General features: G+C 35.3%; 1 protein-coding gene across 2 annotated transcripts in view; it reads left to right on the top strand.

Annotated features, from left to right (window-relative positions):
* Window positions 1–6,836, top strand: part of SLCO1C1 (solute carrier organic anion transporter family member 1C1) — a 63,739-nt gene extending 56,903 nt beyond the window's left edge. The window contains exons 14-16 of one of the 2 annotated variants that reach the window (XM_047743256.1): window positions 221–285; window positions 4,189–4,306; window positions 5,873–6,836. In XM_047743256.1, the coding sequence (XP_047599212.1) occupies window positions 221–285; window positions 4,189–4,306; window positions 5,873–6,095 (406 nt within the window). In that variant the 3' untranslated portion in view covers window positions 6,096–6,836. The remainder of the gene's footprint in view (window positions 1–220; window positions 286–4,188; window positions 4,307–5,872) is intronic. The other variant, XM_047743257.1, reaches the window with a different exon arrangement.
* The last annotated feature ends 8,731 nt before the right edge of the window (window positions 6,837–15,567 follow it).

Genomic DNA, 15,567 nt, shown 5'->3' with positions numbered 1-15,567 from the left:
TTTACATTTTGGAAATAGTAACTGTAAACTCTCTGATGCATTGTATCTAATAGCACATGGAGTTACATAATTTGCCCACCCTATGCTAGGACACTATGGGTTCTCCATAAATGCTACTTGAATTCTAACATTATTTCATTTATGTTAAGCAGATTATCACTAACATTACTATTTGCTTTAATGGGCTACATTTTATTTATAGTGCTTTTGTTGTTTTTAGGTGCATTAAGCCACAACTTAAGTCTTTTGCCCTGGGTATCTACACCTTAGCAATAAGAGTTCTTGGTAAGTATAATGTATGTTTTAATTATGGTAGCCATGTCAAATGTGTTTTGAATACTTTTCTGAGTATTTTTTACAGAATTGCCATGCATAACTAAATAATATAGGTGGTTAGGTCCCTCTTTATTTTATTTCTTCCCTTATTTTTTTTTCCTTCCTTCCGACTCTCAACTTCTCCCTTCCTTTGTTTTAGAAACTGAGAGCCGATGCTCTGCTTGTGGTATAATAAAGTGATGTTGTGAGAAGAGTGACATTTTTTTAACAATCTTGTCTCTTCCAGCATTGGTCTATTGTCAAAAAGTTTATTCTTGTTATGAAAGAGCCCTCTGGGAAGAAAGCAAGAAATGAATCAGTAAGAAAGGCTGAAGCCTTAATATAATTTTTTCAGTTGTTAAAATAGAAAGAATTCTTTTGACCTAGTCTCAATGCTGGGATATATCATTTCGTAGCTCTTTCATACAGTCAAAACAGTATGGCTTTGAGCTGACAATTTTTAAATGTAATTGGAATGGTTCTTTTATAACTGATAGATTTTTCAGTATGCATTAGTTAAAACCCATAGAAAATAGAGTTAATGAATCAGGTAAGTTTTCTGTTTGTGCAAAGTTTATATTCTAAGGGAGAAAGCAAAACAATCACACATGTTCTTCTGTAATTTAACAGAAAAGAACTGCAGGGAGAAAAACAAACTCAGATCTTTAAAAAATCTGAAAATAAATAAATCTCGATATAAAATGGGTATATATGAAGATATGGTATAATCCCAATGAAATTGGGGAAGCAGCAAATATGGAAGTTTATCCCATTATGGCTGAATCCAGTTCTACAACAGAGCTTACTTAGAAAAACATCAGATTTTTGAGCCTGAAGGAAATCTCTGACTAGAATTGGTTTCTATGTCTACTCCTTTTGGAGATAAAGATATAACCTACACCATGAAAAAGATTTCAAGGAAAAGAAATGTTTCACTGGGGCACCTGGCTGGTTCTGTCAGTAGAACACATAACTCTTTATCTCAGGGTTGTGAGTTTAAGCCCCATCTTGGGAATGGAGCCTATTTTTAAAATGAAAAAAAAAAAAAAAAAGTATTAAAAAAATTCATAAAATGGATTCCATAAAAGTAAAAATATACTTGAAAATGGCAAAAATATCATAAGCAAGTCAAAAGGCAAATGATAAACTTGGAATAATTTTTTTTGCCAATTATGTAATAGACTATTTATAATATCCCTATTACAAAGAGAGCCCCTAAGTATCGAGAACAAAAAGACCAACACCCATATGGAAAAATGGGTAAAAGATATGAATAGCTATCTCATGGAAAAAAAAATGTAAATGCCTCTTAATATATGAAAAGATAGTCAAACTCATAATAAAGAGAGCACAAATTAAAATCATACTGAGAGAATGTTTTTTGCTATCAGATTTGCAAACTACCAAATGTTGTTCCCAACGCATGGAAGAATAGATATGCTTACATATTGCTGTTGAAAAAATGGTGCTGGGGTGCCTGGGTGGCTCAGTGGGTTGGGCCTCTGCCTTCGGCTCAGGTCATGATCCCAGGGTCCTGGGATCGAGCCCCACATCGGGCTCTCTGCTTAGCAGGGAGCTTGCTTCCCCCCCCCCCCTCTGCCTGCCTCTCTGCCTACTTTTGGTCTCTGTCTGCCAAATAAATAAATAAAATCTTAAAAAAAATAAAAATAAAAATAAATTTTTAAAAATGGTGCCATTTCCTGATGATTATGTGACAGTAGCGAACAAAAAAACTATGTATAGATTTATCTTTTGATCTAGCAATCCCACTTGTAGAAGTTGATACCAAAAATTTGCTAGCAAAACTATGAAATAAGTAAAATTTTATGGATGTCTAATTATTGTGGCATTATGTATAATAGCAAGACAATAAACAATCTAGTTGTCCATCAATATGACATATTTGAATAAACTATAGTTAACCCACATAATGGAATCCTATGCAGCTGTAAGGATGAATGGGGAAAAAAAACTCCCTCTAATGTTAACAAATTCATTAGTCATCTCTGGCTGCCATAACAAAATACCACAGACTGAAAGACTTAAACAACAAAATTTATAGTCTCACAGTTCTGAAGGCTGGGAAGTCCAAGATCAAGGTACCAACAGGCCTGGTATCTGGCGAGATCCCTGAGACCCTTTTCCTGGTTTGTAGACTGCTGCCCTCTCACTGTGTCCTTACAAGGATTTCCCCTGTGTACACATGGAGAGAGAGGGAGCTTTGGTATCTTTTACTCCTCTGATTAGGATACCAGTCCTAGCAAATTAAGTCCCTTAGGACTTCACTTAACCTTAATAATCTCCTTAATAACTCTGTGTCCAAGTGCAGTCATATTAGGGTTAGGGCTTCAGCATATGAATTTCAGAGGGACACAGCAGTCTATACTACCAAGGGATCTCCAGGCTATACCCTTAAGTGAAGTAAAATGTAGAACGATGTTCATACTATGATACACTTGGTGTAAGAAGTATGGAAAGGTAGAATTATTATAAATATATGCAAAGGTATTTGCTAACATTTAAAAAAGAAACAACGGAAGTATAAACTAAAAACGATGATGATGATGATAGTAATGGTAGTGGTTGCGGTGGTGGTTACCTATAAGGGAAGGAAGGAAAAAAGTAAGAGAGGACAGACTGGAAAGTAGAGTTTATAAATATAACTCTGGTTTAATTTTTAATTTGAAATCATGCAAAGTTTTTTCAGATCTTGATCTCAGGGCCTGGGATGGAGCCCCATGTGGGACTCTGTGTACAGTAGAGAGTCTGCTGAAGACTCTCTTCCTCTGTGTCTGCCTCTACCCCCTCCCGCACACCCCCCTGCCACTACTCATGGGCCCCCTGCGTGCTGTCTCCTCTATCTCTCTTAAATACATAAGTAAATATTTTTTTTTAAATGAAATTATGCGGGGTGTCTGGGTGGCTCAGTGGGTTAAGCCTCTGACTTTGGCTCAGGTCATGATCTTAGGATCCTGGGATAGAGCCCCGCATCGGGCTCTCTGCTCAACGGGGAGCCTGCTTCCTCCCCTCTCTCTGCCTACCTCTCTGCTTACTTGTGATCTCTCTCTCTGTGTCTAATAAATAAATAAAATCTTTAAAAAATATACTGGGAGAAGACATTTTAAAAAAATGAAATTATGCAAAGTTTTTTTGTAATTGAAAACAACAAAAAGAAACTAAGACATTTTTGAAACAAACTGAAATTTGTTGTGTATCAAATAAGAGGCACAATCATAAAGAAAAACAGGTTTAAAAGGACAGAATCATTACCAAAGCCACATAACTTCACTACATTTTGTAGTCTTATCTTTAATACTAACATTGGTGTCATTATGTTGAAACTATTATGTATTTTAAAATAAAGCAAAGGAGAGATTATGTTAATATCATTAGAAGTGAGTATTGTCTGCCCAATAGAAAAGTGATAACATAGAATAAGTAAAACCCATTCTTAAATAATGGGAAGGTGACCAGGAAAAGTAAGGTAAACAAAGGTTAGATTTGTTAGGGAGATTTGGGTGGGTTCCTTCTCCTTTGATTAAAGCCTTTTAGGATTAGGAATCCTCCTCTTCTGGGTACAGAGATGTAGACACCCTTACAAATGGAGATCTCTGTTATAAATGTTGCTTCCCTTACAAAAAGGAAACTTCTGCTCTGTCTTAGGGGTTTCTGTGCCTTCTGTTGCTCAAAATAACCTTTATGCCAGAGAAATATGATGAGGTGGTGTATTCTGGTCTTCTACAGGTACCCATTTCCCCCAAAGCAGTTTTTTTCTTTTTAGTTTGAAAGTAAGTGGTTCTGAGACTCATTCATTATAGGGTAATCAAGAGATGGACATATATTTTTAGTAGCAATTGTGTGTTTTTCTCACAGCAGGAATCCCAGCTCCTGTGTATTTTGGAATTTTGATTGACACTTCATGCCTCAAATGGGGATTTAAAAGATGTGGAAGTAGAGGCTCCTGTAGATTATATGATTCAAATGCTTTCAGGTACCGTATTAGACTCGTTCCTGCGTCTCCCCACTACAACATTCCAGGTTTGAACAATGAAATGAGCAATAATCATTCCTTATGGAGTTTCACTGCACAAGGATCATTGAACCAAGAAGCATGTTCTATTTTATAGAATAATTTTATTGCTATTTACTTGGCTAGACCTTTCAGCTTTTCCCCATTCCTAATCTTGACTCCCATTTTAAAAGAGTAATCTTTTTTTAAATAAAGTTTACAAAAGATTCCAGAATATAGTAGAATTTTTGTAAGTTGATGCACACAAGTGGGTAATTCTCTGAAGCTCAGAAGCATTTAAATTTAGGTCACATTTTGGGTTTAATTCTATTCTTTTTCAAACCAAGCCAAACTGTCCCATTTACGTCAGATATAATCCCCCTGGGCAAGAGTTGGATTTGGCTCTAAATCTGTCCAGCTTTTATTGCCAAACTGATGTTCAATTATTCCAGTACTTGAGATGCATAAAAGTAAAAGGTTTTTTCTGTGTGTATGAGTGTGCATGGGGTTGAGGGGCATGGGTTTTTCACTGTGGTATCATTCAGTTCAGTTCATCAAACTTTAGTCCCCTTATTGCTGAAAGCAATGCTTCAATGGCTTAAAAGCAGGAAGGATTTTTTTTTTTTTTATTTACAGTCTGAGCATTTTCAGGAGGAATAAGCTTGGTACTAAACTGTATAAGTTGGAAGTTGGATGTGAATTGAGCCAAGCATCTCAAATAAGTTTGTTTGATTAATAGGCTTTGATGTTATGTGAGAAATTTATTTTGGTCTTTGAAAGGGACTTGACCTTTGAGTAGAATTTGTGCTTTGCTCACATTTGCTAAGGTGGCATTTCCTTTAATGTAAAGACAATGTATTTCAATCAGAGACTGATTATGTGTACAAGGTGGCCAGAAGAAATCATCCAACCTGCCCTTCCATACCTTCCTGTTTTATGATAGAATGAAGAACTAAAGGCTTCTTACTGAAGAAGGTGATTTAAACCTATGGTTAATTCTTAAGTCATTCTGCTCTACTAAGAGCTCTGATTCTCCCTTGGCGGCTTTCTTTCTTTCTTTCTTTCTTTTTTTTTTTTTTTGTAGAAGTGCATCTGGGCAGGTTTCAAGGGTAGGGTAACCACATAATTTATCATTCAACCTGGACACTTTTGAGGGTGAAAAGGGGCACTATTAAAAAGTACACTGGGACAACACCAGCATAAGCTAGGACTGTTCTGGGCAAATAGACATATGGTCACCTGGTCTAAGGGAATAATTTACAGAGAGGATGGAACTGATTATGTAATTAGTAGTAACTAAAAATTATGGCACCACTAAGAAGTCGCTTTATATTAGCATACTGCCTTCAATAGTCTGCCAGATGTTCATAGAACGGTCCTTTGTAGCCACTGAATTTGCATTCTTAAGAAAAAACATCCTCGTGACAGTTTCATTGATAGATTGGTTTTCTTGGTATTGCTATCTACTGAATGATACTGTTACCTTCCTTGCCCATTTTAAAGTTGGATAGTTGCAATAATTATGACTGAGTTTCTTTCTTCTTTTAGACATATATATCTGGGACTTACTGTGATGCTGGGCACAGTATCCATTTTCCTAAGTATTGCAGTACTTTTCACTTTAAAGAAAAATTGTGTTTCAAAACATAGAAGCTTCAGAACCAAGACAGAAGGAACAATGGTGTCTACAAGAATCAGGAAGGAAAATTGTACTACAAGTGATCATTTGCTACAACCCAGCTGCTGGCCAGGCAAGGAAACACAGCTTTAGAAAAATGATGACTTGAAGCCATGTTTTCTAATTTCTGGAAATTTTGCAAACAAATAGATTTTAATCAAAGGGGTTTTTAATGTGTCATTTTTTTTCTCCTTTCAAAATATGTCTTTGACTCCAAGTATGAGATAATGTACCTAATAACAAATAAAATTAAACATATTACAGAAAATACAGATAATAAAGCTAATCCAAACCTTTTATTTCTTCCTTATATTATTTATATAAATTCCACATATTATTTACTCATTCTGCTTAATTTTGCCTTGCGCCTGTTATCTATTAGCTGTATTGCTAGAACAATTGTCCTGATAGTCTAATGGCTATGCATAGAGTAATTTTTAAACTGAAATACTTGTCAAGGGGAAGAGAGTCCTGTTAAAAAATTAAATTATATCTTGGCCTCCTTCAAATATGACCTTAATGAAGATGTTGGAATAGAGCCAGAATATGTAGAGAAAGATTTCATTTTAAGCTCTTCCTTTCTTTTGGACTTTAGTAATTGGCACAGAAATATATAGTGGCAAATGATCTTGGAGGATTAAAATTTTGGATTATTAGCTCTTCTGCCATCCATTATATGTGCATTGTGTGTGACACCTGAAGTGACCATAATGATAAAGTATAAAATTATTATTACCATGCTTCATTGTCTGGCCAAAATTAATGAGACAGTAAACAACAAGAGGATGTGGAGAAAGGGGAACCCTCTTACACTGTTGCTAGGAATGCAAGTTGTTATAGCCACTTTGGAAAACAGTGTGGAGATTCCTTAAGAAATTAAAAATAGAGCTACCCTATGACCCTGCAATTGCACTACTGAGTGTTTACCCCAAAGATACAGATGTAGTAAGAAGAAGGGCCATCTGTACTCCAGTGTTCATAGCAGCAATGGCCACAATTGCCAAACTGTGGAAAGAGCCAAGATGCCCTTCAACAGACAAATGGATAAAGAAGATATGGCCCATATATACAATGGAGTATTATGCCTCCATCAGAAAGGATGAATACCCAACTTTTGTATCAACATGGATGGAACTGGAAGAGATTATGCTGAGTGAAATAAGTCACGCAGAGAGAGTCAATTATCATATGGTTTCACTTACTTGTGGAGCATAAGGAATAGTAAGTATGGAGGACATGGGGAGATGGAGACAAGAAGTGAGTTGGGGGAAATTGGAAACCATGAGAGACAGTGGACTCTGAGAAACAAACTGAGGGTTTTGGAGGGGAGGGGATTTGGGGGAGGGATGAGCCTGGTGGTGGGTATTAAGGAGGGCACGTATTGCATGGAGCTCTGGTTGTGGTGCAGAAACAATGGATCTTGGAATACTGGAAAAATAAAATAAAATATTTTTTAAAATGCTTCATTGCCCTTCCATTTTTTCAGTGGATTAAGAAGTACAGTTAATTCTGCCCATATTTTAATGTATGTAAGCTCCTCCAGACATACACACATGATGTGATCCTAAAATGCTATTCAAAGTTGAATTTCTGAAAGTCTACAATAAGCTTAGATGGTGTAAGAGGAATGCAGAGGTGATGGGTTGAGTGATGGTGTGGTTCTTGGGTGCTTTATCTGGCACTCATCATGGGGTCTAAGGGCTTCTGGGCAGGGGGCTGCAGCTTGCCAGATAGCTCTTTCATTTGGGGCATTTCTTCTCTGCTGGCTTCCTGGAGCTTCTCTGAGGAGATATAGTAGGTTCACCAGTCCTCCATCATCAGCTCTATTACTTACTATATGTTTCTTCCTCCACCAGCTGTGTGAGAGGAGCCTGGGCCTCCTAAGAAAGCAGACTTAAAGTAGAGACCACTGCAGTGGAGTCTTGAAATTGTACCATGATTCTTAGCAGCCTTTACAACAAATAGAGCATGCAATCAGAACACTCCCAGCAAGAAGTTTGTTTGAGGAGTTTCTAGGAGCCTAAGTCCAACAAGAAGGCCCAGTTTAAAAATGCAATAGTCAAAAAACAAAACAAACAAAAAAACCAACCAAACAAACAAACAAGCAAAACCAATAGTCTTCAACAGTGGAAGGATCAAATAGTCCAAACAAAACAGTTTGCTGTTTTTTCCTTTTTCCATTACATACCAATCCTGTAAATACAAATGGAAAAAAAAATGAGATGGAAAGTTTGGGGATGGAGAGCAGAGGACTTTTCCTTTAAATGTATATTAATGTTGTCATTTCATTTGAATTAGTGATGTGAGATCATCTCATATTGTACTATTTTTGAAAATGAAAATAGACCTGTTTTGTTTCCAGCAGGCCTCCATCAGACCTGCTGCTGCTGTGCTAACTTGAGAGCAGGAATTCTTTTTGTCGTCTCGGTATCAGTCTTACCCAGAACAAATATTTTTCGAGTCGGTGAGTGACTACGCTTGTCAAGAATTTTCTTTGTGGGGATGAAATTAAAATTCATGGTCCTCATCCTGTCTCCCACATCCTCTTTATTTTTCAAACCTTTCTCTAGCAAAATTCTGAAAAATAACTTTTTTGCAAGTAAATTTCTAAACGGAATCCTATCCAATTTACTCTTGAGTAACTTGAAAAATAAGTAAAATTTGGCATGAAGGCTGATTGGATGATCTTTTTTTCATAAAAGTACTGGATGTCGGTGAAAAGGAAGCATTTTTTATGCATAACCATTAATTTGACAGTGGAATTATAAAAACTAAACTCACTAATATGGCACACGAGGGTATCATTTAGTGGGGAATTGAATTTACTAAAGGGGACCCTGATATTTTGGATGAGTAAATTCATCTGACAGAAGTAAGCAGGCTTTTTATGCCTCAGAAAGCACATGATTAACTTTTTTTTTCTAACAAGCCCAACTTCATTTCAAAGGTCAAAAAAATCCCCTCAGCTCCCGGGCCAGACATTTAGAGGTAAAGCCTTGACCAACACGCGGGACTCCACAATTGCTCCATATTCAGTGGGCCACTTTCTTCTCTTGTTCCACAGCCATAGCCTCTAGAACTGACCAGCACCTCAAATGACCATCTGATTCCCTGTAACTTTCAGACAGGTTAATCTCCAGCAATGTCATTTTATGAATGGAGTGACTTAAATTGGATGAAATGATTTAGCCAAGGTGGAGGGGGGCAAATTAGTGCTGGCTTCTTCTCTTCCATCATGAGGCCTCTGAAGCAGGTAATAAAAACAAGCCCTCTGAAACTCTGAAAAACAACTAGAAGAACTTTTATAATTAATAGCATTTAAGAAATCTCCACTGGGGCACGTAGGTGGCTCAGTGGGTTAAAGCCTCTGCCTTTGGCTTGAGTCATGATCTCAGGGTTCTGGGATCGAGCCCCACATTGGGCTCTCTCCTCAGCAGGGAGCCTGCTTCCCCCTCTCTGTCTCTGCCTGCCTCCCTGCCAACTTGTGGTCTCTCTCTCTGTTAAATAAATAAAATCTTAAAAAAAAAAAGAAATCTCCACTTATATATGACAGATTTATATAATAATACATAAATGGAGATTGATAGAATACAGTGACTGTAGCATATCCTTGAGAATAATAATCATTTTTAATAATTTTATAACATCTAGTAAGTATAACAATATTAAGCATTCTCCATATGTGTGCTGAGTGCTTTAGACACATTTCCTCAATTTCAAATATCAAAATAACATTTTGTGTTGGGTATAATTAGTGATATCTTTAAAGGAAGAAACCTATATTTAGAGAGTTTAGCAACTTATTCAAAGCTAACAAGTCTCAGTAATTGGTTGAGCCAAGATTTCAATTGAGTTTTATCAGATTTGGACAGCCACATTATGCCTGTATTAATCTATACCCTAAATTGTTATCTCCCAGTAATTTTGCTAAAAATAAATTTTGGACATCTACTTTGGAAGTTTTGACATACCAAAATATGCACATGGTTAAAGAAAATCAAATGATGCAGAATGATTTAAAATGAAAAGTAACAGTCCTGCACCCTAACTTCACTTCTGTTCCTCAAAGGCAATTACTTCTTGCAAGTTTGGGTTGTTGGTTTTTCTGATTGTCACTTCCCTGTTTTTAAATAACATACAAATACTGCTTCTGGACTCATCAACTTTGGGCAAGGTCTATTGACTGTCCACTCTGATAGATTAGGAGTAATGCCTCTCCTCCCCTGTAATTAGCATATAGTGAGGTCATTGTTCTGAGTTCTTCAAACGTCACCCTACTACCTCCATTTCTCATTTAAGAAACACAAACCATATTGTGTTTCCCCACCCTGCAAAATGAAGACCCTAGAGCTTCCTCCCTCTCCTTGATGTTTCCAAACTCTCATCTCCTTTCTGTTCACTGTGCCTTTACTTTAACATTGTCGAGAATAACACCTGTCGTCAGCTCTGTGAACTTTCCATCAGGAAAAGCCTAAATGGTTATGATAAGATCGATGCCATCTACTGGTGAAGCCATGAAATCTCACAATTAGGAAAAAAGAAAAAGGAATAAAACCATGTATTGAGGACCTCCTACGAATCAAGCATTAAAGGCACATTAACACATTTAAATATTAACGAGTATAATTAAAAGTTTTATGCTTCAATAATTTTAGAATATACTGAGTTAATGATAACTCACACAAGTGCAGGATCTCTAATGTGATGATGAGCACTACTGATGTCTTCAAAAGATGAGTAACTTTATTTGGCAGATTTATTTGGCATTAAATCTACTTTGTATTAACAAGTCTTGGACCTAGGTAATTTTAATTGCAGTGTATTAGGAAAATACAATTTTATCCTCCTCCTTTATACATTTTTGTTATCCTATATGTCAGCTTCTGGTATCAGGCTTACGCAGTTTTGTAAAATTAACTAGAAAACTATTTCGTTTTTAAAGTTCTGGAACAGATTTTATAGCATAGGAAGTATCTGTCTCTTTTACATTTGAAAGAATGTTTTAGCCTTTTAAAGAAATAATACTTTGAAAAGTTTTTGATTGGTTATTTTAACTTTTTAAAAAATATCTGCTTAGTGATTCAACTTTGAAAATTTGTGTTTTTTCCTAGAAAAATCTTCTAGTTTCTTTAAAGATTTTTTAATTTTATAAAATTAGAGCAAGTAAGCTTAGATTATATTCTTTTCTCATTCTTAGTTTTATACTTGGGTTTTTCATTTTTGTGGATTTTGCTTGACAGAGACTTTACTGAAATTTTTGGAGAAATGGATTTTGGATTCTGTTTCTCAGCTGCCTAATTAATATTTATTTATTTTTAATTAATATTTATTTCTTACTTTCCTTCTTTCTTTAGGCATGCTTAAAAAAAATCTTTACCTAAATTCTTGACTTGTAAGCTTACAATTATATGCTCTAGCTTAGTAATGAAAACAATATCTTTTAATGTAAAAATTTGTATATGATTAAAAGGTTTGCCAAGCTGCAGTACCAATGATGTTTTCCAAATTGTTTACAAATACATTTTGGATTTTCTATTAGATTCAAATATCCTATTTGCTCTGAAAGGAAAATGATTTAAAATTTCTCTGTTTGGATATTTTAATTTAAATTTGTCTTTTATTTTTCAGATTAATCACATTTATAGTTAGGGAATGTAGCTTATTCAATTTATCCTTTTAGAAATTAATTGAGGACTTAAACCGAAGAAATCAGTTTATGAATATTAAGTTCAGGTTTTGAAAATAAAGTATGTTCATTGATTGTAAGACTATATTAAATATATATTTACCAAATCAGACCAATTAATTATGCCATTCACATCTTTTGACACTTATTTTCTTTACTGTTTTTTAAAGCTTGAGAGTAATCGTATATTAAAGTCTTTTCATATGATTGAATGAATTTTGTGAATTGCTTCCATTTTTTCCAAAAGTTTTCATTTGTAGAATTTAATGTGTTTTATAGCTATTGTGTATTTATGGTATATAGACTTGATTTTTAAAAATTTATCATAGTTAATATTTTTTTGAATTTTATTATAATAATATTGCCACTTTTGCTGTCTATATTGATTATGTTTACTTGATATATTTTTGGCCCTGCCTTTATTTTTTTTTAATTTTTTGTGTTCTGTTTAAGGTTAGAAATTTATTAACAGGATAAAATTGGATTCTTTCTGTACTTTATCTAAAATTTTTCTATTAGCAAATATATTTATTTTTTTTTAATTTTTTTTTTTATTTGACAGACAGAGATCACAAGCAGGCAGAGAGGCAGGCAGAGAGAGAGAAGGAAGCAGGCTCCCTGCTGAGCAGAGAGCCTGATGCGGGGCTCGATCCCAGGACCCTGGGATCATGACCTGAGCTGAAGGCAGAGGCTTTAACCCACTGAGCCACCCAGGTGCCCCAGCAAATATATTTAATTGTCATACTTGATGTTTGATTTTCCTTCTTTTATATTATTTATTCCATTTTGTTTTATGTTTTCCTCCTTGTGTTTTCCTTTATTCTTCCATATGCTATCTGTGCTATATTTTTGCTTTTATTTTTTTTTTAAGATTTTGTTTATTTGTCAGAAAGAGCACAAGCAGGGGGAGAACCAGGTAGAGGGAGAAGCAGGCTCCCTCCCAGGACCCTGGGATCATGACCCGAGCTGAATGCAAACTTTTAACCAACTGAGCCACCCAGGCATCCCTATATTTTTGCTTTTTGTTCTTTTTTTTTTAAAATTTTATTTTTTATAAACATATATATTTTTATCCCCAGGGGTACAGGTCTGTGAATCGCCAGGTTTACACACTTCACAGCACTCACCATAGCACATACCCTCCCCAGTGTCCATAATCCCACCCCCCTCCAGCCCTCCTCCCCCCATCAACCCTCAGTTTGTTTTGTGAGATTAAGAGTCACTTATGGTTTGTCTCCCTCCCAATTCCATCTTGTTTCATTTACTCTTCTCCTACCCCCCTTAACTCCACATGTTGCATCTCCTCTCCCTCATATCAGGGAGATCATATGATAGAAGAAAGAGAAATTAAGGAGTCAATCCCATTTACAATTGCACCCAAAACTATAAGATACCTAGAAATAAACCCAACCAAAGAGATTAAGAATCTATACTCAGAAAACTATAAAGTACTCATGAAAGAAATTGAGGAAGACACAAAGAAATGGAAAAATGTTCCATGCTCCTGGATTGGAAGAATAAATATTGTGAAAATGTCTATGCTACCTAAAGCAATCTACACATTTAATGCAATTCCTATCAAAGTACCATCCTTTTTTTTCAAAGAAATGGAACAAATAATCCTAAAATTTATATGGAACCAGAAAAGACCTCGAATAGCCAAAGGAATATTGAAAAAGAAAGCCAAAGTTGGTGGCATCACAATTCCGGACTTCAAGCTCTATTACAAAGCTGTCATCATCAAGACAGCATGCTTTTTGTTCTTACTAACAACATGGAAGTTATAACCACTTCTTTAGCAATTTGAAAAATATTTTGCAATTGGTTATCCTAAAGTTATCCCCAAATTATATAAATGCGTTAATACTATTTTTCTCTTCTTAAAAATGCAAAACATCAAATAATGCTTTCCATTGACTCTTTGAGGTTAAACATAAGAGCAGAGCTCCTTGGCACTAGTCTTTTTTTTTTTTTCAAAGATTTTATTTATTTATTTGACAGAGAGAGAATGAGAGAGAGAGAGAGAGAGAGAGAGAGAGAGATTACAGGCAGGCAGAGAGGCAGGCAGAGAGAGGAAGGGAAGCAGGCTTACCTGAGCGGAGAGCCTGATGTGGGGCTTGATCCCAGGACCCTGAGATCATGACCTGAGCCAAAGGCAGAGGCTCAACCCACTGAGCCACCCAGGTGCCCTGACACTAGTCTTGACAGTAATTTTTTGGATTTGACACCAAAAGCAAAGGCAACTTAAGCAAAGATAAGCAAGTGGGATGACATCAAACTAGAACGCTTCTGCACAGCAAAAGAAAAACACAACAAAATGAAAAGGCAACCTATAAAATGGGAGAATGTATTTGTAAATCATATATCTGATAAAGGGATTAATAGTCAAAATATATAATGAATTCATACAACTGACAGCAACAAAATAAACAATCCAATTAAAAAATGGGCAGAAGAACTGCGTAGAAATTTTTCCAAGGAAGATATACAGATTTCCATCAAGAAAATGAAAAGGTGTTCAATATCACTAATCATCAGGGAAATGAAAATCAAATCCACAATGAGATATCTCTTCACACTTTGTTAGAATGGCTATCATCAAAAGACAAGAGGTAATGGGCATGACAGGGATGTGGAGAAAAGGAAACCCTTGTAAACTATTGGTAAGAATATAAATTTATGCAGCCACCACAGAAAACAGTGTGGAGGTTCCTCAAAAATTTTAAAATACAACCACCATATGATTCAGTAGTTCCACGACTGGTATATATTCAAAGGAAATGAAAACAGGATATTGAAAAGATATCTGCATTTCCATGTTCATGTTCATCACAGCATTATTCATATAGATAAGATTTGGAAGCAACCCAAGTGTCCATCAGTGGATGAATGGATAAAGAAGATGTGGTATACACCTACTATATATGATGGAGTATAATTCAGCCATGAGAAAGAAGGAGACCCTGCCATGTATGACACCATGGATGGACTTTGAGGGCATTACGCTAAGTGACATAAGCCCAAGAGAGAAATACAAATACTATATGGTATCACTTACATGTGAAACCTGAACAAAAAAAATAAAATTCATAGAATCAGAGAGTCGAAGAGGGTGTTGCCAGGGGTTAGAGGGTGGGGAAGATTGAGAGAGGTTGGTAAAAGGGTACAGATTTTAAAAGGGTAAGAAGAAAGAACTGAGGATCTAATATAAAACATGGTGATTATTATCGATACTGTATTATATAATTGAAATTGCTAAGAGAGTAGAACTTAAATGTTCTCACACACAAAACTGAGGTTATGGTTGTGTTAATTAAGTAGATGAGGGATTCTTTAGATATAAATCAAACAATCACCATTATGTATATTTGGGATATCTTACTATTTTATATGTTAATTTTACCTCAGTAGACCTACTACTTGTTTCAATTTAAAAAATAAAACTACAAAAAATTGTCTTTACTTTCTATCTCCTCTCCTCATCACAATTCCAAGATTGTTTTACTAATGTAATCAAAGATGTAAGACATAAATTATTAATAAATTACTTTTGTGTGTCTTGTCTTTGCTATATAAACAAATCCACAAGGAAAATTTTAAGCATACACCCCTTTGCCTATATTTATTTCTTTAAAATAGATTCCTAGAGATAGAGGGTTTTAAATATACTAACCAGTGGCATTCCAAAAGGGAAAGAAAATAGAACGTCACACAAACTGCATTTGAAAAATTAGCTGTTCTAAACGTCACTAATTTATCAATTTTATACATTAAAAATGGCATATCAGTGTTTTGATTTTCATTCTTTTTGCTAGTGTGTTAAAACTCGTATGTTAAAACTCGTATGTCTACTGGTCACATCTCTTATAGGTTGTGTTT

Source organism: Lutra lutra, chromosome 8 (assembly GCF_902655055.1).
Source record: "Lutra lutra chromosome 8, mLutLut1.2, whole genome shotgun sequence".
NCBI classification, from domain to species: domain Eukaryota; kingdom Metazoa; phylum Chordata; class Mammalia; order Carnivora; family Mustelidae; genus Lutra; species Lutra lutra.
This window is presented reverse-complemented; position numbering and strand designations above follow the sequence as displayed.